This window comes from Heteronotia binoei, chromosome 17 (assembly GCF_032191835.1).
Source record: "Heteronotia binoei isolate CCM8104 ecotype False Entrance Well chromosome 17, APGP_CSIRO_Hbin_v1, whole genome shotgun sequence".
Lineage (NCBI taxonomy): Eukaryota > Metazoa > Chordata > Lepidosauria > Squamata > Gekkonidae > Heteronotia > Heteronotia binoei.
In genome coordinates, this window is record NC_083239.1 from 38,337,674 (window position 1) to 38,363,581 (window position 25,908).

Here is a 25,908-nt window from a genome sequence, read left to right on the forward strand (position 1 = left end):
AAAAGGTGTGCGATCACTTTAAATATGATGGCCAGAACTCCTTTTGGAGTTCAATTATGTTCGTCACGCCCTCGCTCCTGGCTCCACCTCTATGTCTCCTGGCTCCACCCCCAAAGTCCCCAGATATTTCTTGAATTGGACTTGGTAACCCTAAGGTTGCCAGGTCTGTGTTGGAAGATACCTAGAGATTTTGGGGATGGATCCAGGAGAGGGCAGGGCTTGGGTAAGGGACAGGCCTCAGCAGGGTACAATGCCATAGAGTTCACCCTTCAAGGAAGCCATTTTCTCCAGGGAGTTGATTTCTGCCTGCTGGAGATCTCCAGGCCCCACCTGGGGGCTGGCAAACCTTGTCCTTCCCTATCAGGTCACTTGTGGGCAGCAGAAGCGAAAGACACTGAATGCAATACCTAGGGTTGCCAACTCTGGCCTGGGAAGTTCCTAGAGATATGGGTGCAGTGCCTGGGGGGGTTTGGGGAGGGATTTTACCTGGAATCTGTGGTATACTGTTGAGTCCTCCTGAAGTTGCCATTTCCTCCAGGAGGACTGTTCTCTGTAGTGTGGAGATCATTTGTACTATGGAGAGAACACCAGGTCTCTCCTAGAGGTTGGCAGCCCTAGCACTACTACATTTACCTGCCCTTGAAATGTAAGATGATTCCCTAAACAATGCCATGTGCAAAAAGTTTCTTACTTTACATGCTTGTAAATTGTATGTGAACGTAACACGGGCCTCTCTTTTTCTTTTTCATACCTGGGGAGGGGGGGTGGGGAACTAGTCTTCCTTTTGGGTAAATGGTAACATCAATGGGTTCATTCTTCAGGTTCATTGCATTCCACTAGGTGGTCACCAGCCTGATAGTTCCCTGCAATGGATGGTTTAAAATTCAGTGCTCTGGTTTGCTGCTTCATCAGCATTGTGCTGCTTGTTATCGTCCTGACCTCTTCCAATTGGGTGGAGGCCACTGAACATGCGGGCCTGTGGAAAATTTGCAATGATACCATATGCAACAACTTTGGAATGCAGATGCAAGGTAAGGAGACATCATTTGTATAACATATGGGATTAAGGCTGGAGGACCTCCCACTGTGGCCTTCTTTTATTTCTTTTTTTAAAAGTTGACATCCTGTGTGCTGTGATGTCACTTCCAGAGAAAACCAGGAAGTGACATTGGGTAGCTCTAGGAATCACCAGAAAAGCTACGATTTGGTCATAGAGTTTCAGGTGATCCCTTAAAGCTGCCAAGCCCCCGGTCCGGGTGGGGGTTCCCCTACCTGGAAGGTTCCCAACCCGCTGGGCCAGATTGGGCTGGCGGGGGGAACCTCCCCCTATATCGCTGGCACAATGACATCACCTGGAAGTGACATAATCAAAATGGCAGCACACACGTGGGGCCGCTCTAGGTGTTTCCGGGAAAACTCTATGGTTTTCCCAGACGCTCTAGCCATTTGGAAGGAAAAATTCTATGGTACAATAGGTACCATAGAGTCCCCCGCTACAGGAAGCTGGGAACTTGGCAACCCTATGATTCCTAGAGCTACCTGACATCACTTCTCGGTTTTCCCCAGAAGTGACATCATGGTGCCCAAGATGCTGAGCCTCTGGGTTGCCAATCCCAGATTTGGAAACAGCTGGAGATTTGGGGGTCCCCACCCCCAAAGTGCCTGCCAATTGCCAGGCCCAATACAAGAAGAGAATCCATCAGGATCAGCCAAACACATACTAAATACTGTGAAAGCCTTAGAGCTCACCAGTTATTTTCTTTAGGATGGACGTTACATAATTTGAACAGATGGAAGAATAGAAGGAAGATTTCTCAGTCATGATTAGAAGTTCTGATCTTGCAGGCATCTTCAGTGAGAGACAAGGCAGCGATTAGCTTCACTTTACTGGGGAGGTGGAGAGTTACAGAGTGTTCTCTGGGGAGCTTCAGCCATCTTTCTCTCTATGCTCTTCTTTGTTCTGTCACTGAATGGCAAAAACCAAAGCCCATCCAGAAACCAACTCAAACACCCTTGCTTCTTATATTTCCTGAATTATGAGGGGAAGTTTATGGTTCCCAAATCCCTGTTTGACGTGACAAGATAACAGTCCTGAAGTTGCATACTCCAGTTGTGTTCAAACTCTCTAGTTTGGGGAGTCAATAAACCCCTAGCATCAGCTGCAAAAGTCTCACACACTGGCAAATGCTTATGGAGAATACATACAGCTGAATAGCACTGCTGAGGACCAGGGGAGAAGAGTAAGCTTTCTTTTGGGAAAAAAAACCCAGTGTGGTGTAGGGCTTAGAGTGTCAGACCAGGTGCCACCCTGCAGAAGATCAAAAACTTGGTTACAGGGACAGAGCCTGAGGAGGGTGGAGTTTTGGGAGTAAAAGGAGTTCACCATGGGCAGGATGACTAAGAGGAACCTCCACATTCAGAGGTGCTATGCCTCTGAATCCCAGAACCAAGAGGCAGCATCAGGTGAAAGCCTCATCCTCTAGAGGAACTGGTTGGCCACTGTGTGAGACAGGATTCTGGACTAGATGGACCTCTGGTCTGATCCAGCAGGGCTCTTCTGATATTCTTATGAAGGCCTCAGCCTCTATGCCCTGCTGTTGGCCCTCCAGAGGAACTAGTTGGCCACAGTGTGAGACAGGAGGTTGGACCTCTGGTCTGATCCAGCAGAGCTCTTCTTATGGTCTTAAGGTGGCACCTAGAGATCTCCCACTATTACAATTGATCTCCAGTCAACCAAAACTAGTCCCCCTGTAATAAAATGGCTGCTTTGCAGGATGGACTCTATGACACTGTATTCCACTGAGGTCCTTTACCTCCCCAAACCCTGCCCTACCCAGGCTCTACCCCCCAAAAATCTGCAGATATTTATGAACCTGGAGCTAGTAACCCTAACTTTAAAATGTTAAATAAACACACACATTCGTGCACATATTTAGTTCATTTTGTCTCTGCCTTCTGTCTCCCTTCAGGTTACATCCACGCTACCCGAGCCTTATTGATCATTGGGCTGGTAATTGGTACTGTTTCCTTCATTGATCTTTGTGCCATGTTTGGTCCTGCTTATTTGACCACTGGCTGCTGGACCAAGTTTACATCTAAAGCTGGCTTTTTTGCAGGTATATTTATTTCTTCATCGTTATTGCCTTTATTTCCTGTTAGATGATTATGTCTGGTGTGCCACTGCTTCTAAATTCTAGTTAAACTCTTTTTGTTTTAATGAAAATGCAAATTAATTCTAAAATGTTTGAAGTTGGGCTGAGTACCAGGAATATAATTACAAACTAGTCACTTTTATATAGATTTTTAGATAAGCCAAAATTATTTCCGTTTTCACAGGATACAGACATAAATATCAGACTTGCAACATGGACTGGTGGTAAAGGATATAGATCAGGGGTGGCCAAACTTGCTTAACATTAGAGTTTCATAGAATAAACATCAGATGTTTGAGAGCCACAAGACAGGAAGGCTAGATGTTTAAGAGCTGCAACGGAGGGAGGGAAGCAAATAGTTGGGGAGGGAGAAGGGAGGGAGAGGTGAAAATAAAGCAACTTAAACTTTACATGCATTCTTCAAGCCATTGGCTGGCTTGGCTCGGAGAGGTGATATAAAGAGAGAAATGCCTTCTCCAAGCCAGCTGACAGGACAGTGGGGGCTTCAAGAGCCACACAATATGTGCAAAAGAGCCACAGTTTGGCCACCCCTAATATAGATTCTGCGAGTATGTGTCACCCCCTATCATCCACTCGGTAATGGCACCCTGCTTGGCTCCATTTGACTTGTTACTGCAGGGTTTCCCAATGGCGTACCCAGGGTGCCAGGGCATTGCTCCCCAAAACTTTGCCTCATTCCCAGCAAGTGTTTTTAGGAAGTGTGCAGGGCTTTTGCCTAGCAGGGCTTCTGATTGGCCACTGGAGTTCTGATTGGCTGTGCAGATTGTTCAAAACGCTGCCTCAGAAGCAGTTGCCCCCACAGCACAAGAATCTTCACTGTGTGACTGAATGTAAGCTGTGTGTATTCCAGAAAATATTTTTAAACAGTATGTTCATTTTCAAGGACATCCTGCGAGCAGAACTTCTCCTTGAAATGTTGAAGACTTATTATTGGAGTTATGCGTAATCTCACCCCTGGACATTGGGTGGTTGGCTTTGCCTCTTATGTCAGCCATTTTGTGGTTGGCTCTGCCTCACAGCAGCCATTTTGTGGCTGTGCCCCACACTTTGTGTCAGAATTCCAGAGATTAGGGTTCCCAACCTCCTGCTGGGGGCGGGTTTTCACCCAATCTCAGGACCTCCAACCCCCCGGCACAGGATTGGCTGGCAGGGGGGAACCCGGCCCTCAAAGAGCTCCAATGGCACCTGACATGCCCGGTGCAATTATGTTACCCCGAAGTGATGAAATCATGCCAGGCACGTTGCATGGGGATGCTCTAGCATTTTGGTATAAAACTCTATGGCAATGACTTGAGCCTTTAGGACTTGAAAGATGAAACAGATAGCAAGACAAAGCATAGATCCATGTAACATTTATTCCTGTGGCTCCAAATAAGCATTCAAGTCATTGTAAAACACTGAGAAAGCTATATCAAAACTGCCTGTTACCAGAAGGTGTGCCAAGAGTGTATGCTAAAAGGTCCAACACGGAGAATAAGAGAGAAGGGATTGTCACATTTTTCAAGATGAGGAAGTGAGGATTTCTCATAGGACTGTGTTCTGTTATTACATGGATGTGGATAATGGTGAAATATATGGTATATATTTAAATGTGTTTAAAATGTTTATATAATATTTAGGGACTCGTTGTGGTCCCATTATTTTAGCTGTTGTGTTTATCAGTCTCATTTGTTGCTGAAACCATATTTTGCATCAATCCCCAGTTGGGGGCAGGGGACCCCCAGGTTTGGAGCCTCTCCCCCCACTTCAGGGTTATGAGAAAGCGGGGGCAGGGAGGGAAATGTCTGCTGGGTACTTCATTACATTTTATGGAGATTGGTTCCCACAGGGTATAATGGAGAATCAATCCATGGTATCTGGGGCTCTGAGGGGAGCTGTTTTTTAGGTAGAGACATCCAATTTTCAGCATAGCATCTTGTGCCTCTCCGCTAAACACCCCCCAAGTTTCAAAAAGATTCTATGAGCCCCAAAAGAAAGTGCCCCTATCCTTCATTATTTCAAGTGGGAGGAAGGCATTTAAAAGGTGTGCTGTCCCTTTAAATGTGATGGCCAGAACTCTCTTTGTCACAACCTTACTCCTGGCTCCACCCCAAAGTCTCCTAGCTCCACCCCCTATTTCTTGAATTGGACCTGGCAACCCTACAGGCATCCCATTCAAGGAGATAATGCCTATAAACACTTAGAGTCCCGATGTCCAGGAATGTTGAGTCACTCACTCCAACAATGACAACCCTAAATATGAATGTCCAGCTTCAGTTCTCATGATTGACAAGCATATGAAGCCATCGTATTGGCCATTTCCCAGTCAAAGGAGCTATACTTTCAACCTGCTGTACGGCAACGATGGAACTCAGTGATCATGAGCTAGAGCAACATCCAACCAAGATCTAGATTTGGGTAAAGCTGCCCATGAGCTTGCTCTGCTGGTAATAACAAGCATCCCTTACCTCTTCCACCATGGCTAAGGCCAGGCCTTGAATTCCTGAACCTTTTTGATTGCCCCCCTCCCTGCCCCCGCCTACCCACCTTGTCCATTGTATAGTAGGTGCAGCTGCATAACAATCCCTGGGTTAGGAAAGCAGACAGACAGACACCAGGAGCTTTGCCACACCCCCAGCAGACCTCATTAATCCCTGGAGAAGCCCACACCGCCCTTTCTCCATTTCTTATGTGATTTTGGGTGGTGGGTGGCTTGCTGGCCTTTTGACTGGGGGGAGGCAGCCAAGGAGAGCCCTAGGCAAGGGAGGCATGCTTGGGCTGGCTGGATCTCTAGCCAGCCCAAGCAGGCCTCCCTCACCTCGGGCTTTCCTTTCTTGCGTCAGGTTGCTTTTTGCTGGTGGTGGGGTGGCATATGCTAATGAGTTATGCTAATGAGCCCCACCACCTATTTTTCTACAAAATGACCCGTCTAAGGCCATCCTTGAAGTTCAGCTTTCAGTACTCACACAGTCATACTATAGTTATATGGAACTGTATCCCGCTGCAGAACATCACAGTTACCCTCTGGGATTTCAATGCCACCTTTCTTCTTTTTAAAAAATTCATAGGTCTTGCGGTCATAGCTGGTTTGGGCACCTACACTGGAGGCTACTTTGTGAGCGGCATGGTGGCAGTAACATCGTTGGGATGGACTTACGGTTTGGGCTGGGTACCTGGACCTCTCTTCTTTGTAACGGGTGTGTATATGTGGAATGGGAACTCTGGAATCCACAGAGCTTTAAGACACCCACATCAGAATAGCAGGACATTTATTTCTCCACTCCTTTTTTTAAAAAAATAACTGTTGTTGTTGTTGTTCAGTCGCACAGTCGAGTCTGACACTTTGCGACCCATGGACAAAGTCACGCCAGGCCCTCCTGTCTTCCACCATCCTCCGAAGTCTGTTCAAATTCGTGTTTGTTACATCAGTAACACTGTCCAGCCATCTCCTCTTTTGTCGTCCCCTTCTTCTTTTGCCTTCTGTCTTTCCTAGCATCAGGATCTTCTCCAATAAGTGCTCCATTCTCATTTGGTGGCCAAAGTATTTGAGCTTCAGCTTCAGCATCTGACCTTCCAGGGAACAGTCTGGGTTGATTTCCCTTAGGACTGACGGATTTGATCTTCTTGCAGTCCAGGGGACTCTCAAGATCCTTCTCTAGCACCACATCTCAAAAGCATCCATTCTTCTGCGCTTGGCCTTCATTATGGTCTAGCTCTCACAGCCATACATTACTACTGGGAATACCATTGCTTTGACTATACAGATTTTTGTTGGCATGGTGATGTCTCTACTTTTTATTATACTGCTCAGGTTCACCATAGCTGTCCTCCCAAGGAGCAAATGTCTTTTAATTTCATGGCTACAGTCACCATCTGCAGTGAACTTGGATCCCAGAAATGTGAAGTCTATCAGTACTTCCATGTTTTCCCCTTCTATTTGCTACAGTGTGATGGGGCCGGATGCCATGATCTTAGTTTTTTTGATATTGAGTTTCAAGCCTATTTTTGTGCTCTCCTCTTTCACCTTCAACAAAAGGTTCTTTAGGTCCTCCTCACTTTCTGCCATTAGAGTGATATCTTCTGCATATCTGAGGTTTTTGATGTTTCCCCTGGCAATCTTAATTCCTGCTTCTACTTCATCCAGGCCAGCATTCCGCATGATGTACTCTGCATATAAATCAAATAAGCAGGGTGACAATATACATCCTTGTCGAACTCCATATGTTGTTCCATATCCCGTTCTGACCATTGCTTCTTGACCCTTATACAGGTTTCTCAGGAGACATGTGAGGTGGTTTGGTACTCCCATCTTTTAAGGACTTGCCACAGTTTGTTGTGATCCACACAATCAAAGACTTTAGCATAGTCAATAAAACAGAAATAGACGTTTTTCTGATACTCCCGTGCTTTCTCCATAATCTAGCGAATGTTGGCAATTTGATCTCTACTTCCTCTATCTCTCCGAAACCCAGCTTGAACTTCTGGTAGTTCCCGATCTGCGTACAGCTGAAGCCTAGCTTGTAGGATCTTTAACATGACCTTGCTGGCATGTGAAATGAGCGCAATGGTGCGATAGTTTGAACATTCCTTGGCATTACCCTTCTTTGGGATTGGAATATAAACTGAACTTTTCCAATCCTGTGGCCACTGTTGTGTTTTCCAAATTTGTTGACATAATGTGTGCATCACTTTAACAGCATCATCTTTTAGGACTTTGAATAGCTCAACTGGGATACCGTCATCTCCACTCGCTTTGTTAGTAATGCTTTCTAAGGCCCATTTGACTTCACACTCCAGGATGTCTGGATCAAGGTCAGCGATTTCACTGTCATGGTTGTCAAGGACAGTGAGGTCCTTCTTGTACAATTCTTTTGTGTATTCTTGCCACCTCTTCCTGATCTCTTCTGCTTCTGTTAGGTCCCTACTATTTTTGTCCTTTATCATGGCCATCTTTGCACAAAACTCTCCTTTGAGTTCTCCAATTTTCTTGAATAGATCTCTTGTCCTTCCCATTCTACTATTTTCCTCTATTGCTTTGCATTGTTCTTTCAGGAAGGCCTCCTTATCTCTCCTTGCTGTTCTCCAAAAATCTGCATTCAGTTGGGTGAATTTTTCCTTTTCACCTTTGCCTTTCACTTTCCTTCTTTCCTCAGCTATTTGTAAAGTCTCATCAGGCAGTCACTTTGCTTTCTTGCATTTCTTTTTCTTTGGGATGGTACTGATTGCTGCCTTCTGTACAATGTCACAAACCTCCGTCCATAGTTCTTCCAGCACTCTATCTATCAACTCTAGTTCCTTAAACCTATTCTTCACCTCCACTGTATATTCATAAGGGATGTGATCAAGGTCAAACCTGAATGGCCTGATGGCTTCCCCAGTTTTCTTCAGTTTAAGCCTGAATTTTGCAATAAGTAGCTCATGATCTGAGTCGCAGTCAGCTCCAGGTCTTGTTTTTGCTGACTGTAAGGTGCTTCTCCATCTTTGACTGCAGAGTATATAATCAATCTGATTTCTGTGTTGCTAATCAGGTGATGTCCATGTGTAGAGTCGCCTTTCAGGTTGTTGGAAGAGGGTGTTTGCTATGACCAGTTTGTTCTCTTGACAAAACTCTACTAGCCTTTGCCCGGCTTCATTTTGTTCTCCGAGGCCAAACTTGTCAGCAGTTCTGGTTTCCTTTTGACTTCCTACTTTGGCATTCCAATCCCCTATGATGAGGAGGACATCTTTTTTTGGTGTTAATTCTAGAAGGTGTTGTAGATCTTCATAGAACTGGTCCACTTCAGCCTCTTCTGCATTAGTGATTGGGGCATAGACTTGGATTACTGTGATATTGAATGGTTTGCCTTGGATACGAACCGAGATCATTCTATCATTTTTGAGATTGTATCCCATTACTGCCTTCCTCACTCTCTTGTTAACTATAAAGGCCACACCGTTTCTTCTACGGGACTCTTGCCCACAATAATAGATGTAGTGATCCTCTGAGTTAAATTCAGCCATTCCTGTCCATTTTAGTTCACTGATTCCCAAGATGTTGATGTTCAGTCTTGCCATCTCTTGTTTGACTACATCCAGCTTACCTTGATTCATAGATCTCACATTCCACTTTCCAATGCAGTATTGTTCTTTGCAGCATCGGACTGTTCTTTCACCATCAGACACATCCACAACTGAGTGACCTTTCGGCTTGGCTCAGCTGCTTCACTCTTTCTGTGGTTACTTGGACTTGCCCTCTGCTCTTCCCTAGTAGCATATTGGGCACCTTCAGACCTGAGGGGTTCATCCTCCAGTGCCATATCTTTTAGCCTTTTGTTACTGTTCATGGGGTTTTCTTGGCAAGGATACTGGAGTGGTTTGCCATTTCCTTCTCCAGTGGATCACACTTTGTCTGGGTTCTCAGCTGTGGCCTGTCCATCTTGGATGGCCCTGCATGGCATAGCCCACAGCCTCATTGAACCGCGCAAGTCCTCTTGCCATGTCAAGGCAGCAATCAATGTCACCTTTACCTTTTTAATAACTAACTTTTATTAATTCAACTTACAAACAATTACAAAAATAGAACCAACAAAACACAACAATATTTATATAACATAGTCCATATATCCTACTTGTTGTTCTACCTTAAGACAATACAGCATTAGTATATTGCAATGTCTACATATTTGACTGGTATAACACTATCTTCTGATCTCTTATTATTTACATATTCAAGAAAAACAAACCACTTTTCTATGAAGTTGTTTTTGATATTTGCATTTTCCATTATTATAATCTGTGTTGCTATTTTGTCCTGTATCAACAAGTCCCAAACCTTCATAAACCAGTTTTCAATAGTGGGGATTCTTTTTGTTTTCCATAATTGTGCCAATACCATCTTTCCTGCAATCAATTAAGAAAGAAATAAGCTTGGCTTGCAGAGGGCGGATAGAGTGGTTACGCCAAAAATTTAAAAGAACTGATTCTGGTTTAAATGGTATTACGATGCCCACAATTTCTGTAATTTTAGCAGTAATAAAAGACCAATAAGATTGCACTTTCAGACATTCCCACCAGCTGCTTCCACTCCTTTTTATTCCAAAAGAGTCGAGGCTGATAAGAAAGACCTGGACTGATTTCCCACTAGTGTTACTCTTCCCTCAGGTGTCTGTTTTCTTCAGAGCAAATGAAAGATTTCCCACCGGTTGCTCCACGAGCACATTCTAAGCTGCGGTAACCTCCGATTTGGGAGGGAAACTCTATGTTACAATAGGTACCATAGAGTTTTTACCTCCCAAATTGCTAGAGCGTCCAGGAACACCATAGCGTTTTCCCAGAAACACCTAGAGCGGCTGGCGTGTGGCGGCGCCAGCACAATGACGTCACTTCCGCAGGGGACTTGGCAACCCTATCTTGGAGGATTTGCTACATCAGGGGTGTGTGGCCTAATATGCAAAGGAGTTCCTGCTAGAATTCTACCCCTGCCTCCCCCAATCTCCTGCCGCTGGTCAGGAAGGACTTTTCACCCTTTGGAGTACTGTTTGGGGTTTTTAAAGTCTGAATTTATTTATTTATATTCCCCTTTCATCCCTGAACAAACCCAAAGCAGCTGGCATCCAATATGATATAGATAATAAAAAACAAATAGAGGCAACAATTTGGCTGGAGGGAGCTAAGAATCAATTGCCAATTCACACAGGTATTATCAATGAGCCAAGGGGCCAAGATCTGTTGCCCTATAGCTCGCACCCAAGGACTTGCGCCTATGGCCCCACAAAGCTTTGTAACACTTGGAGGAAGAGGAAGGCAAACTCAGTCCAGAGGGCAGCAAGGCAGCAAGATCTTCTTTGCTTACCCCTTTGCTCACTGCATGTATTAGCATGCCTAGTATTTTAGGAACACAAATTCTGTAGAAGTGAATGGATAGGTCAAGACAATGGCCAGGTCGGGTTTTGCAGATGAGAACATGATCATTCCATTGACATAAAACTAAAGGTCTTTCACTTTCTGCCCTAATCAATGACTTTTTCTCTCTTGCCAGACTGGCTCGTTTACAGAATTCACACCCATGTACCAACATGACTTCCAAAGGCAAGATCTGAGCTACCTCTTTGGCCTTGACACAGAGCCTTAACAGCAATATGGAGCCCATGCTGTTTCACACCAGACTTGAAAGAACTCTTTATACTGGGAGGGCAGTATGATTGGAAGAGAAATACACAAGTTTGGAATGGGAATCGGAAGTCTTGGAGAGACATGCTTGTGCAGGGGCCTGTGGTGGGTCTTCTTTCCTGCCCACCGCTGGCTTTCTTTGAGTCCTTTGGCTCGACAAGATGTTAGCTCCTTGAAAAGGAACTTTTGGAACAAATTTCTTTCCACTGCTTGAACTGGACCTGTATTTGACCAAGTTTGCTTTCCAGATTAGTCTACCATTTGGCAAGTTGGGTGACCATCACTTATTGCCTGTTCCTTTCAACATGTTGCAGAATTGAACCTGGGGCCTGCAAATGAAGCAGATGCTCTATCTAGGGTTGTCATCACACCGGCAACGTCACGTGCTGGCTGCTCTAGGAGCTTCCAGGAAAACTCTATGGTTTTTCCAGATGCTCTAGCAATTGCTAGAATGTCTGGGGGAACCATAGAGTTTACCCGGAAGCTCCAAGAGCAGCCAGAGTGCAACCTTGCCCACAATTTCTGTAATTTTAGAATTACAACATCAGCAACTTCAGGAAGGGATCCTCCCACCAGTGCACTGTGGACCGGCGGGCTGGGGGCCCCCAAAGCAGGAGAAGCCTCGCCCCACCCAGGGGCTTGGCAGCCCTGGCTCTATCACTGATCCATGGCCCTACCCCTTCTTTTAAGTAGCCCTAAAATCGCTGTTGCTGTTTTTATGTTGGGTATGTATTTTAAAGATGGGTGGGTTTTTGTTTTGTTTTGTTTTAACAATATGCGCTTGGGGGCTGGTTTTGAATGGATTTTTTTAAAATGTGATTTTATTGGATGTTTTCTAAATTGGTAGCCCTAGTAAGGGCAGACAGACAGGATACACATTTTGTAAATAAACAAATAATATGTACGGGTTAACTAATCAGAGTCACAGAACAGGGTTGCCAAGTTCCCTCGCTGCCATAGCAGGGGGATTTGAGGGGACATTCTGGGGATAGGCAGGACCTGGCAGTAACCCAGAAGTTATGTCATTAAATCATGCAACACTGTGGTTCTGGGGCAAAACTCTATAGTTTTTTGCCTTCAAAAACATAGAGTTTGCCCCAAAACCAGAGTGGCTCTGCATGATGTCCGTGTTTGGTGGTGGGGTTTACCCTGCCGGCCAGCTGGTTGGTGGCAGATCAAAGCCCCAAAGAGCAGGGGAACCTCCACCAGCACTTTGGTCATTGTTTTGCATTTAGTTGGTTTGTTCCTCATTTCCTTTTGGATTTGTTTCAAGAAGAATAGTTGGTTTTATATCCTGCTTTTCTCTACCTCACGGAGTCTCAAAGCAGCTTACAATTACATTCCCTTCCTCCTCTCACGAGAGGCACCTTGTGAGGTAGTAATGGGAGATTTGGTTGCTATAGCAGAGTTTTGTCCAGACACAGAAGCCTGATACTCAGTACAGTAAATAAGTCTCCCAACTGGACTGCCAAAAAGATAAACTTACATTTATTCAAGAAGATTCAGTTCATATTCAGGTTGCAGTCAAAGGAAGAGAAAGAAGCCTAATCTAAAAAGTCCTTTAGATTAGCTTGTGCAACATCACGGCCAGTTTGTGCAACATCGTGTGTGTGGGAGCAGGGCTCATTTCATAGAAAAAAGGAGGTGCCGGAGCTCATTAGCATAATTCATTTACATATGCCACACATCCCTGACATCACCAGAAGTTGTACTAAATTATATCAGCACAGCCCCTACCTTAAAATGCTTTTGGTGTAGTGGTTAAGTGCGCAGACTCTTATCTGGGAGAACCAGGTTTGATTCCCCATTTCTTCCCTTGCAGCTGCTGGAATGGGCTTGGGTCAGCCATAGCTCTCGCAAGAATTGTCCTTGAAAGAGCAGCTTCTGGGAGAGCTCTCTCAGCCCCACCCACCTCACAGGGTGTCTGTTGTGGTGGAGGAAGATAAAGGAAATTGTGAGCCACTCTGAGATTCGGAGTGGAGGGAGGGATATAAATCCAATATCATCAGTATCATCATAATAAAACTTTACTCCCATCATACTTAAATTACTTTCTCCTATGTGGCCACAGTGGCAAGATGAAGATTTCATCTGTCTGCTTTATATCTTTTTGGTTATTTTTTTTTTGGGGGGGGGGGAATATGAGAAGGTTTTTCAAATCTTAGAGTTCAGCAATATTCCCACAGGGAGTTTGAACAATGAAGCCCAGAAGCAAATATTTTTTATTTTGGGGGGGGGGGGGGGAGGTAAGAAAGAAAAAGCACAATAAAATTTAGAGATTCCGATAGGGCTACCAAGCCCCCAGTCCAGGCGGGGAATCTCCCACCTGGGAGGTTCTCAACCCACCAGCCCAATGTGGAACCTCCCCCCGTGTCGCAAGAGGTACCATAGAGTTTTACCCTCCCAAATAGCTAAAGCGTCCCGGAAATGCCTAGAGCGGCCCTGCACGAGTGCTGCCATTTTGATGATGTCACATCCCACAGGGGGATGAAGAGGACTTGGCAACCCTAGTTTCCGAAGCTCTACTCCTGTGAGCTCCTGCCCAAAATGAGGCCTGTGTGTTGTATCTACAGGAGAGACCAGAAAAGACATGTGTCTCCATGGAAAGCCATGTGTAGTGAGTGAGAGGTCAAAGCAAGAGGAGGGGTCAGAGGGCAGCTCTCAGGTTAAGACAAAGAGAGACATCCCATTCAAAGAGACAATACCTATACAGTAGGGTTGCCATGTCTGTGTTGGAAAAAACCTGAAAACTTTAGGAGTGTATCTGAGAGAGAACAGAGTTTGGGGAGGGGCCTCAACATGGTACAATGCCCTAGAGTTCACCCTACAAAGCAGCCATTTTCTCCAGAGAAGTTGATCTCTGCCAGCTGGAGATCTCCGGGTCCCACCTGGAGGCTGGCAACCCTACTACATGGACTTACAGTGTTGTAGTGTCCCTCACTGTCCAGGCAAGCTGAGTTGCTCTCTCCAACAGGTCAGTGGGTCTCAGGGAGTTCTGAGAGAACTGTGACTGACCCAAGACCACCCAGTAGGCTTCATGGGGAGGAGGAGTGGGGAAACAAAACTGCTCTTTGGATTAGAGTCTGCCACTCCTAACGACTACACCACACTGGCTCTCAAGGCCGTCTCCTCCCTCCCTTAGTCCTCTTAGTTTAACTATCCTATTTATTGGTACGGGAATGAGTGGATTTTCTTTGTTCCTGACACTCCCAGCTGTAACCTAGAATTCTTTCCTGATAAAATTGTTCACTAACTGCTGAAGTTTTAAAGTCACCTGAAGGAAGCCTCTTTTCTTGCCAAGACGAAAGTAGCAAGGAGTAAATTGCCTCTCTCTGTCAAAATACAGACTTAGCTCTCATGGTGCTGACTTAACCTGCCAAAGATTCAGGTGGGCAGCCATGTTGGTCTCAGGGCCAGCCCTGTCACTAGGCAAACTAGGCAATTGTCTGGGGTGCTGACCTTCTGGGGTGCTGAATTGGGTTCCTCCCATGCAGGGTTTTTTTTGTAGAAAAAGCTCAGCAGGAACTCATTTGTATATTAGCCCACACCCCCTGATGTCACCATTGTTCCACACGGGGTTTTTGTGGAAAAAGCCAAGCAAGAATCATTTGCATATTAGGCCACATCTCCTGACAGGAAGCCCTAATGTCTAAAAGATTAATAGGGGAACCATAATGTTGAAAGTAGCTTTGGATTGGCCACGTTTTGAAATGGTAAAGGAGAGACACTGGGCTTCGAATTCCCATTCTGCTGAAAAAATTCTGGGCTGGCCTCATTGGATTGTTCTGAGGGTGTGGGAATGGAAGAAGAGAGATAAAAATGTGATGGCTGGGAGCGTAGCTAGAAAGCAGGGGGGTTTTATTTCAATGGGAGGGGGCACAGGGGTCAAAGACTATATTCAGGATTAAATTTCAAAATTGTAATAGGTTATGGTTGCCAGCCTCCAGGTGGGGCCTGGAGATCTCCTGCTTTTACAACTGATCTCCAGCTGGCACAGATCAGTTCCCCTGGAGGAAATGGCTTCTTGGAAGGGTGGAGTGCATGGCATTGGACCATACTGAGGCCCCTCCCATCCCCAAACCCCGCCCTTTCCTGGCTCCACCCCAAAGTCTCCAGGTATTTTCCAATACCGATCTGGCAACCCTATACAGGTGCATTTTAAGTGCATTTGTTGTGGTTTTTAAAATTTGTTTGCATTTTACAATAACCATGGATATATAAGCTCCTGGAGGATGTGGCCAGGAACAAGGATAGGGGAGATTCCGTCCCATCGCTCTCCCTTACTGGCACCCCCCCAATGACTTTAATTATGTTGTCATGTACACACTGTTAGCTCTGCTATTTCCTCAAAGCACTTTCCAGTATCCCACAAGCCCTGACGGATGTGCTAAGCTTACTTGTAGGAGGGAACAGCAGATAGGTGTGAAGCTGATCCTTGTTTTGTCTTTAAAATGGCCACCACTGATGATGTCATTGCACAGTGGCCTAGCATGGCCAAAAGCCTGAGCTCCTGTCAGGCCTAGTGTGGAAGCAGAAGGAAGGAGCAAAGAAAAGCTGTCCTAAACTCCCTACAGAGCAGCCTGCTCAGAATTCAGGTTGCTGTCTTTTCCTCAGCCCCTGCTCCTTTATTCTTGGCAGCCAAATAATGCTATAAATTTTAAAATATAAAGGGGGATGTTTCCTGTGCCACAAGGAGTTATTGCAACTTAGGTTTGCCAATCCCCATTTGGGGGCAAGGGATCCCTCAGTTTGGAGACCCTCCCTCTGCTTCAGGGTCATCAGAAAGCGGTGGGTGGGGGAAGGAAATGTCTGCTGGGCACTCCATTATACCCTATGGAGACCGATTCCCATAGGTTATAATGGAGAATTGATCCACGGGTATCTGGGGCTCGGGTGGGGGCTGTTCTTTGGGGTAGAGGCATCAGATTGTCAGCATAGCATCTGGTGCCTCTCCTCAAAACACCCCCCAAGTTTCAAAAAGTTTGGACCAGGGGGTCAAATTCTATGAGCCACAAAAGAAGGTGTCCCTACCTTTCATTATTCCAAATGGAGGGAAGGCATTTAAAAGGAGCGTGGTCCCTTTAAATGTGATTGCCAGAACTCCCTTCAGAGTTCAGTCATGCTTGTCACACCCTTGCTCCCGGTTCCACCCCAAAGTCTCCTGGCTCCACCCCCAATGTCCCCAGATATTTCTTGACTCGGACCTGGCAACCCTAGTTGCAAAGCAGGTGCCATATGTCAGGGGTGGCCAATGGTAGCTCTCCAGATGTTTTTTTTGCCTACAACTCCCATCAGCCCCAGCCAGCATGGCTGATGGCTGGGTATGATGGGAGTTGTAGGCAAAAACATCTGGAGAGCTACTGTTGGCCACCACTGACATATGGCACTGCTTATGCTAAGCTGCATTTTCATACCTCACTGGGCAACATTTCTCAATTTTCTCAATTGATTAAGGTCAATTCACCAGCAATAACAATATACAAAGTCTCGTAGTCACAGACCACAATTTCTGACCACATAAAAGCATTCTCATATTCATATTCCATCAATGTTAAGCCTTAAAAATAGCACTATTAACCTTCTCTACTTTGTTAAAAACTTCTACTTATTTATGGCTAAAAAACAATATTTTGCTACTGCCTGAGTTACAGACTTCTTAGTATCTTCCAATAAGTATTTCGGTAGCACAACATCTGCAAATTTCAGATAATTATCTAGAGGTTTAAATTTAGAGAGTAATTGAAATATTAACTGATGTCTCTCTCTGGAATAGCGTTTACAATGTAAAAGAATGTGAGTGACAGTTTCAACTTCCTTTTCTGAGCATATACAGCATCTTTGGTGGATAGGCCAGTGGCAGGGCGGGAACCTGCCTTGCAATACATTAGAAGGGAGGACATTGAACTCACCCTGGAAAACAGCCATCTATACTTTTCATACGTGATGTTAGATAGATATGGGGCTGTAGCAAATCCAGACCAAGATTTTAAATTGCTATACATGCTGGGTTGGGCAGTGTTTGTTAGGACTTCCCTCTGTCCCGAGCCCTCGTTCAAAGGTCTTTCAAGTCTCATTTTGATTGCTGTTTGTGATTCACGTTTCTTTAGGGTTGCCAAGTCCAATTCAAGAAATATCTGGGGACTTTGGGGGTGGAGCCAGGAGACTTTGGGGGTGGAGCCAGGAGACTTTGGGGCGGAGCCAGGAACAAGAGTGTGACAAGCATAATTGAACTCCAAGAGAGTTCTGGCCATCACATTTAAAGGGACAGCACACCTTTTTAAATGTCTTCCTTCCATAGGAAATAATGAAGGATAAGGGCACCTTCTTTTGGGGCTCATAGAATTGGACCCCCTGGTCCAATCGTTTTGAAATTTGGGGGATACTTTGGGGAGAGGCACTAGATACTATATTGAAAATTTGGTGCCTCTACCTCAAAAAACAGCTCCCCCAGAGCCCCCGAAACCTCCAGATCAATTCCCCATTATACCCTATGAGAAGACGTTTCCCTCTCCACCCCCCTCCCCCCCGCCCCCCCCTTTCTGGGAAATCTGATGCAGGAGACAGAACTCACTCACCTCCGGAGGTGCAAAGGCACATGGTCCTTTGGGGGCGTGGCTGGGCTCCCCTCCCTTCACCGGCCAGCTGACTGGGGGCGGGAAGCAGCCTGAGAAAACGGAAGAGCTCTGGCTGCTGCGATCGGGGCTGGGTGCGAAGGGCTGCCGTTCTCCTCCTCCCCTCCCCCCCCGCTTTCCCTTTTATGGCCAGCGGGGGGAGGAGGCTCCAAATCGGGAGTCTCCAGGCCTACCGGGGGATTTGGGACCCCTACGTTTCTTTTACACAACTTTTCTGTGATGGATGACCGGATCTACTAAATGTGTATGCTTCTTCCAGGAATGGTCAACATGAGGGAACAGAGAATGATGCAAAAAATAAATAAATAAATAAATAAATATAATGATGATGATGATGATGATGATGATGATGATGATGATGATGATGATGATGATGATGATGGGGTTATGGGGTTTGTTTCTTGCATGTGGAGAGGAAAGTCGAAAAGGGAACAGACCTGATTCTCTTCTTTCGCTTCAGATATCTCTTTCAACAATGGTGTTAACGGCTTTTATCCTTTAAAAAAAAAACTTAGCATGTGAGCATTCATTTGTCTACATCTGGATTCCTGATCTGCGTTTCCTCAGGCCTCTGACTGAGAGAGCAGATGTTTTATAGTGGCAACTTTATTTTAAATAAACGTTCAGATGTGCCTCCAGTGAAGAGCTTCAGCTGCTTGGCTGCAAATGCCAGCCATAAAGAACCTCGTGGAATGTTGTAAACAGTAGGATGCTGTTATTTAATAGAAGAGAAAACGATGCACTAATATGGACAATGTTTGCTCGTGATAACTGATCTGTTGGTACAAAATTGGCAACGTAATTCATCAGCTCTGAGGCTGGGAGACCATTGCTGTTTTGCCAGAAAGGCCCATTATGCAGGCACATTTTACTGCAGATTTTCAGAGATTTTCAGCAAGGCTTTAATCTTGACTTTGGATTCTGTGCCATCCTTACGGACCATTCTTTTTCTGCACCATTCTTCTAAGGCAAAAGACTCTCTTTACGGCTACTTGCATAGGTGAGGGTGTGGAGATGACCTATGGTTGCCAACTCTGGGTTGGGAAATATCTGTAGGTTTGGGCAAGGTTTTGGAGCAAGAGGGATCTCAGCCATTTTATCCAGGGACACTAACCTTGGGCATCTGGAATTTTCCAGATGTCACCTGGCAACCCCAGAGTGAACAGATACAGGGTTTTTTTCAGTGGTGGTGGCTTCCCTTTCCAATGTGCTCCCCCTTGAGGATTGTCTAACACCTACTTTACTTTCCTGTAGGTACCAGACCAAACATTTCTCTTTTGCTGTTGTAGAGAATATATCCTCTCTTTTTTGTGCCTTTTCTCTTTTGGGCTCTTAAAAAAAAAAAAAACTGGTGAAAATGTCCTTTTTGAGGGTTGGAAAGTTAGGAATAGTCCTTGTTCAGTAGCAATTATCACAGCTTAAATAGTAGGGATATGTCATATGTCAAGTTATTTGTCATAGTGATCTCTTGTTTGAAGTAGTCACTCGGGAAGTATGTCTTCTTTTTTGCTTTTCAAAATATGGTAACCCTAGAACAGGAAGAACTATAGAAATAGATATACTATTTTTCATAATATTTGACAATTGAGAAGATAACACTTTTCCTGCTTACGAGCCAAAATTCAATATTCTGTAGCCATCTTTCTCCAGAAACTGATTTCATACTGCCAGTTACTAAATTTTGTTCTTCCTTCTCAACAGTTCTATAGATTTGTGAGTTTTAAATAAAGCACAAAACCGTTTCTAATTCCTTCATGCCGTGGCCCTTTTTCTAGTAGGGAACGACTAAAATTCTCACTGCCATAAACAAATACGTTCTGCTCACCGAGATGATCTACACAGGAGTGGAATTCTAGCATGAGTTCCTTTGCATATTAGGCCACACCCCCTTGATGTAGCCAATCCTCCAAGAACTTACAAGGCTTTTTTTTTGTAAGCTCTTGGAGGATTGGCTACATCAGGGGTGTGTGGCCTAATATGCAAAGGAGCTCCTGCTAGAATTCGATCCCTGACCTACATATTTTAAATCAGGGGGGGGGGGTCTGGAAAAAGAGGTGCTGGAACTGTCAAGAGGGAAATAAAGAAGAAACGCATAGGTGAACATTTAAACATTTTTGGAGAATTCTGTTTCCATGAAGAGGTTCTAGAATTGCCATTACGTTGCGTTCCCCCAGAAAAAAAAAAAGCCCTGCTTTAAATATCTCCAAATGATCATAATTGGGTCTATTTGAATATTTACCCTAGCACACATTCTAGTTCTTTCAAGTTCTCTGGTTCCAGTAAATTTGTATAGGCTAGTCCATTATGGTAGCAACTTTGGCAGGTTCATATTGGTTGCATTTAACAGAAGCATCAGAATATATCAGCTTTTTTTTTGTTCTTCATGGTTTATGTACTATCTTTACAAATGTTTTATAGTAATTTTCCATTGGAATGGCACACTATATCATCTGCTATTTCTCTGAATCTTTCTCCCCAATAATTGCTCTTTTTCAGATTCTTAATATGAATTACAATTTGATAAATCTTGAACAATGCACCTCTTTTCTTGCTAATTAATAATTGCTTAAACTGTGTCTGTTTCTCCAAGAGGGAACCTTTCATTTTGGATCAAGTTCCACAATTGTTAAAAGTGAAAAATACAACATCTGTTCTTTTGCATATTAATTCAGTTATAACAGAATTTTATTGGGTTCCTGTCAGCCCCATCTCTCTTCAGACAGTTTTCTAAATTGCCTTCTTGTTTGAGCATTTTAGATCAGCGAGGACCAAACTTGCTTAACGTAAGAGCCACATAGAATAAAGCCAGCTGACAGGGTGGTGGGGGCTTCAAGAGCCACACAATATGTATGAAAGAGCCACATGTGGCTCCTGAACCACAGTTTGGCCGCCCCTGTGCTAGGATCTCCACTCCAGATCTGGTCTGGAGATCTCCTTCCTTCCTTCCTTCCTTCCTTCCTTCCTTCCTTCCTTCCTTCCTTCCTTCCTTCCTTCCTTCCTTCCTTCCTTCCTTCCTTCCTTCCTTCCTTCCCTCAAACATCTGACATTCATGTCTTGTGGCTCTCAAACATGTGACATTTATTCTGTGTGGCTCTTACATTAAGCAAGTTTGTCCACCCCTGCCACAGAGCCTAGGAGGAATGGAAGTCCTAGAGCGACATCAGTTCTCTGCTGAGCTCTTTCCCCAAACTCTCCCCTCTTCTTGCAATACTCCCAGGCCTTCAGAAAGTTCCCTCATCAGAGTCAGTGAGACCCAAGGTCACTGCCTGTTGACTCACCATATACTGGATATACATATCCCTGTGAATATGTCAAACATGCTGCTCTAATTTGCAGGACCTGAACAGTGTTCCTGCATGTGCTGGGAGTTCTTGGACAATGATTGTGTGGACTCTCGTGGAGTAAGTCAAGTGACAAGAACAGTCCTTGCTTACCTACTTAGTTTGGCACAAGGAGATTCCCCCTGAAAGTGAAGAGCCGGACCTGAAATGGGAGACAAAAAAGCCGAGTGCAATATACCAGATGCTGCAACGGGTGACTCCTTGCCTTCCCGTACAAGGTGAGAAAAATTACAGCCAGGGATTTTTTTGGTACCAAAAAAGCCCTGATTACAGCATTGTATACTCTCAAGCTCAACTCAACGCTGTTTGGTGGGTGGGGTAGCATGCACTAAGTATTTGAGTAGGCCTGGAGATTTCCCGCTATTTCAATTGATCTCCAGATGTACTTAACCTCATCATGACTTCTCAATTCCACAGGTGTTCCTGCCGATGTGCTCTCTCCCCACTTGGACTTCGTACCCTCAGTGCTTCCTTGATGCTCTTGGGGCTCCTGATCCTCCTCCTCTCTGTGAGCACAGACAACTGGATGGGCGACGGTCGTTTTTCCGTAGGGCTGTGGAGTGCCTGCATGCAGCCTGGATGCGCTGCAGATGACGAGAGCCTGAATTCAGGAAAAGGTGTGCCAAACTGGCTAGGGTTAGGACCCCTGCTGAAGTGGCCCTGTTCACTGGCGGAGGTCAAAACAGCAGTGGAGAAAATGGGGGAATGGGAAGACATCATCGATGTGTCAATGTCACTTCTGGTGAAACCCCCAGGAAGTGATGTCACTGATGCTGGATGTCACCCCTCCAAGTGGGGCCCAGAGCTCTCCTGGAATTACAACTGACCCCCGGGCTACAGAGATCAGTTCCCCAGATAGCTGGAGGTCTTCCACTATTACAGGTTATCTCCAGACAACCAAGATTCCCTGCAGCAAGTGGCTGGTTTGGAGGGTTGACTGTATGGCATTGTACCCAGATGAGTTCCTTCCCGTTCCCCAAACACTACTTCTGCAAACCTCCCCAGCCACCACAACCATATCTCCAGGAATTTCCCAAGCCACAGCTGGAAATCCTAGTATTATTTATTTATTTTGGTTAATTTATATTCTGCCCTTTCCCAGGTGGGCTCATTCTTATTCTGATATAGGGTTGCCAGGTGTCTTCTGCCTGCCAGCAGAGGGATTTGGAGGGTGATCCATGAGTGGGTGGGGATGTTGGCAATGCGTTGACATCACTTCAGGAAGTGACATCATTGCTTCGGCGACATTGGAGTGATGCTCTCCTTTTGGGGCCAAAACTCTATGGTAAAAACAGCTACAAAACAGAATTCTGCCTGAAAAGTAGAGTGTTGCCCCCAACATTGCCAATGCGATGATATCACTTCTGGAAGTGATGCCAGTATGCTGCCGATGATGCAAGGGGATGGCTGTTTGGCAGGTGGGGTTTTCCTCGCTGGCCAGCAGTGGGCCCTGAACCCACAAAATCTGGGGGTCCTCCACCCCTACCTGGGGATTGGCAAGGCTATCCTGATAGGGTCAATACGTACATGGCATTTCTGTCCACACATGTGAGGGATTCCCCTGAGCTCACAATCACAATATAACCAAATGTGTGCTTGTCTACAGCCGCTAGTGAACTGTACTGTAAATTGTCACTACCTGGTTCTGGAGGTCAGTAAAAATGCAGTCCTGTAAATCCAGTTCATGCATGTTTATGTTTGCCAGCTGGGTGGGCAGGTGGTAGATGCAGGCGTGAAAAACACTCGCGGAAGAGGTCTTTTCCTTGCAGAATGCAAAATGTGAATTCAGCCATCGGAGTGAAGAGTGAGGCCAGTTCTGCACTAGGCCTTTAATCCTGGTTCAGCCCTGGTCCTAAACTGACATTCTATACTTGAATCATGGAGGAGGAAGAAGAAGAAGAAAAAAGACATTGGATTTATATTCTGCCCTCCACTCAGAGTGGCTCACAATCTCCTTTTATCTTCCTCCCCCACAACAGACACCCTGTGAGGTAGGTGGGGCTGAGAGAGCTCTTACAGCAGCTGCCCTTTCAAGGACAACCTCTGCCAGAGCTATGGCTGACCCAAGGCCATTCCAGCAGCTGCAAGTGGAGGAGTGGGGAATCAAACACGGTTCTCCCAGATAAGAGTCCGTGCACTTAGCCACTGCACTAAACTGGCTCTCAATGAGTTTATGATTCTGTGGTTCTATTGTGGGAAAGTTTGGGGACAGGACTGAACTAGGATTAAAGGTTTAGTGTGAAATTAATTTTAGTGTTCACAAGTTCCACTATTGGTTCTTCAAAGGGAAATTCAGTAGACGTGGGGTAAACTGCAGGAGGGAGATGGTAGGAGACTGTACGCCAGAGTTAATATTCTAACTTTGGGAAGGACAGGTTAGGGTGGTAATATGGGGTGACCAACAGTCCTGGAGAATAATGTCCTGACCCTGTAACTAGAGACTTGATGGCTGTGATCACACATACTAAATAATGCACTTTCAATCCGCTTTCAATGCACTCTAAAACAGTTCACACAGTAAAATCCAGATGGAAAGTGCATTGAAAGTGGATTGAAACTGCATTATTTAGCATGTATGATCTCAGCTGATGTGTAGAAAGGGGCCGCTAAAGCTTTTCATGGCACAGGTTTGTAAAATTATGCACGGCAGGGCTATTCTTGTAGGAAAAGCCCAGCATGAACTCATTTGCATATTAGGCCACACCCCCTTACACCAAGCCAACCGGAACTGCATTCCTGCTCAAAAGAAACCTTGTTGCACGAGGTGGAGAGAGCTGAAAAAGAAAACTTTTTCTCACACTCGCAAAATCTTAGAATTTGAGGGCATCCAATGAAGCTGATGGACAGGAGGTTCAGGACAGACAAAAGGAAATAATTGCTCACACAGCAAGAGGCTGAAGGGTGGAATTCGCTGCCAGAGGACATGGTGATGGATTAGACAGATTCATGGAGGTCTGGCCTATCTGGCCACTAGCCAAGGTAACTAAAGGGAACCTCCATGCTCAGAAGTACAAAACCTCTGAATCTCAGTGCCAAGAGGTGACCTTAGGGGAAGGCCTTGGCCTCTATGCCCTATTGTTAGATCTCCAGAGGAACTGGTTGGCCACCATGTGAGATAGGACCTCTGGAATAGATGGACCTAGGGCTTTTTTTGGTAGCAGGAACACCTTTGTATATTAGGCCACACACCCCTGATGTAACCAATCCTCTAAAAGCTTACAGGGATCTTAGTACAGGGCCTACTGTAAACTCCAGGAGAATTGGCTACATGAGGAGTGTGTGGCCTAATATGCAAAGGAGTTCCTGCTACAAAAAAAGCCCTAGATGGACCACTGGTCTGATCCAGCGGATTTCCTCTGATGTCCTTAAGTTCATAGAGGTAAATAACATCCCGTTAAGCCTCTATTAAATGTATTTTATTTATTCCATGCCTTTCTCTCCAAGAGCAACCCAAAGCAGCTTACATCATTCTCCTCACTTTCATTTATCTTCACAAGGTTGAGATTAGGATGAGACTCTGTGACTGACCCAAGGTCACCCAGCAAGCATTCCCAGCAGAGTGGGGATTTGAACCTGGGTCTCCCAAGTTCTAGTCTGGCATTTTAGCTGCAACGCTTCACTTTCCTGTTGGCAACCCAGAGAGATACAGTCAATTTCGATTTCATACCTCAATTGGCATAGAGCGAGGTCCAGTCAGACAACCAGGGAGCAGTTAAGGCAGAACCAATGAGTGCATTGATTTAATTCCCCCCTATTTTTGTTTATGTACAGAAACCATTGTGATCACCCGCAGCATGCTAGTCACAGCTGCAGTCTGTGCCTGCGCCTCTGTTTTCATTATCAGCATTTCATTCTACCAAAATCGCATCTACACTTTCTCCTTGGGGCGCATCTCCAGCTTCACCAGTTTTGTTGCAAGTATGAACTAGAGATTTGCGCGGAAACATTATTCAGATTTGGCTCTCTTGGTCTCTGACTCTCCATCTCTCTGTCTGTCTCTGTCTCTTTGTCTCTCTCTCTTGGCAGGGAATTTTGCTTGTATCCTTTAGTGTGGTACCAAACAAAAGAAGAAGCTGGGTGTGAGACTGAAGAACAAAAAGCAAAAAAGTATATTTACAGCCACACCAGCTGTAAATATACTTTGTAACGAATAACACCCAAAAATCTCAAACTGATGAAGAACAATGTATAAAAATACTTGGAATAATTACAGTGGGTAACACTTCAAACCCTACCCATTCTTTAGTATTGTTGCAGCAGACCTCCTGATGGCCCTTGGGTTTGGGCCACTGTGTAACACAGAGCATTGGACTGGATGGGCCATTGGCCTGATCCAACATGGCTTCTCTTATGTCTCCTTATTCCACCCCCTCCACATACACCCTGCCTTTTTGTGCATCCTTCCCCTTGTCTGCCCACCCCCAGGACCCCCTCTCATACCTCCCTTATTTCCCCCTTCCAGATACTCCCTACCTCATTGTCGGGGTGGGGCCTAGCCTTGGACGCCAGACCCCCTGAGGCCAGCCCTGGCTACACTTTTTTCAAAGTGAGTCTAACATCACATGTTAAACATGAGTTTGGCCGGGATTTCCTGTGACCCTACTGTCATTTAATGTATTGTTTGATCAGACCCAT

General features: G+C 45.3%; 1 protein-coding gene across 1 annotated transcript; it reads left to right on the forward strand.

Moving 5' to 3' along the window:
* The first annotated feature begins 842 nt into the window (after positions 1-842).
* Positions 843-25,791, forward strand: LOC132585805 (uncharacterized). Its single transcript, XM_060257682.1, has 6 exons — positions 843-1,031; positions 2,970-3,116; positions 6,221-6,349; positions 21,375-21,491; positions 25,045-25,191; positions 25,736-25,791. Exons 1-6 carry the CDS (start codon positions 869-871, stop codon positions 25,789-25,791), a joined length of 759 nt encoding a protein of 252 aa, XP_060113665.1. The 5' UTR covers positions 843-868.
* The last annotated feature ends 117 nt before the right edge of the window (positions 25,792-25,908 follow it).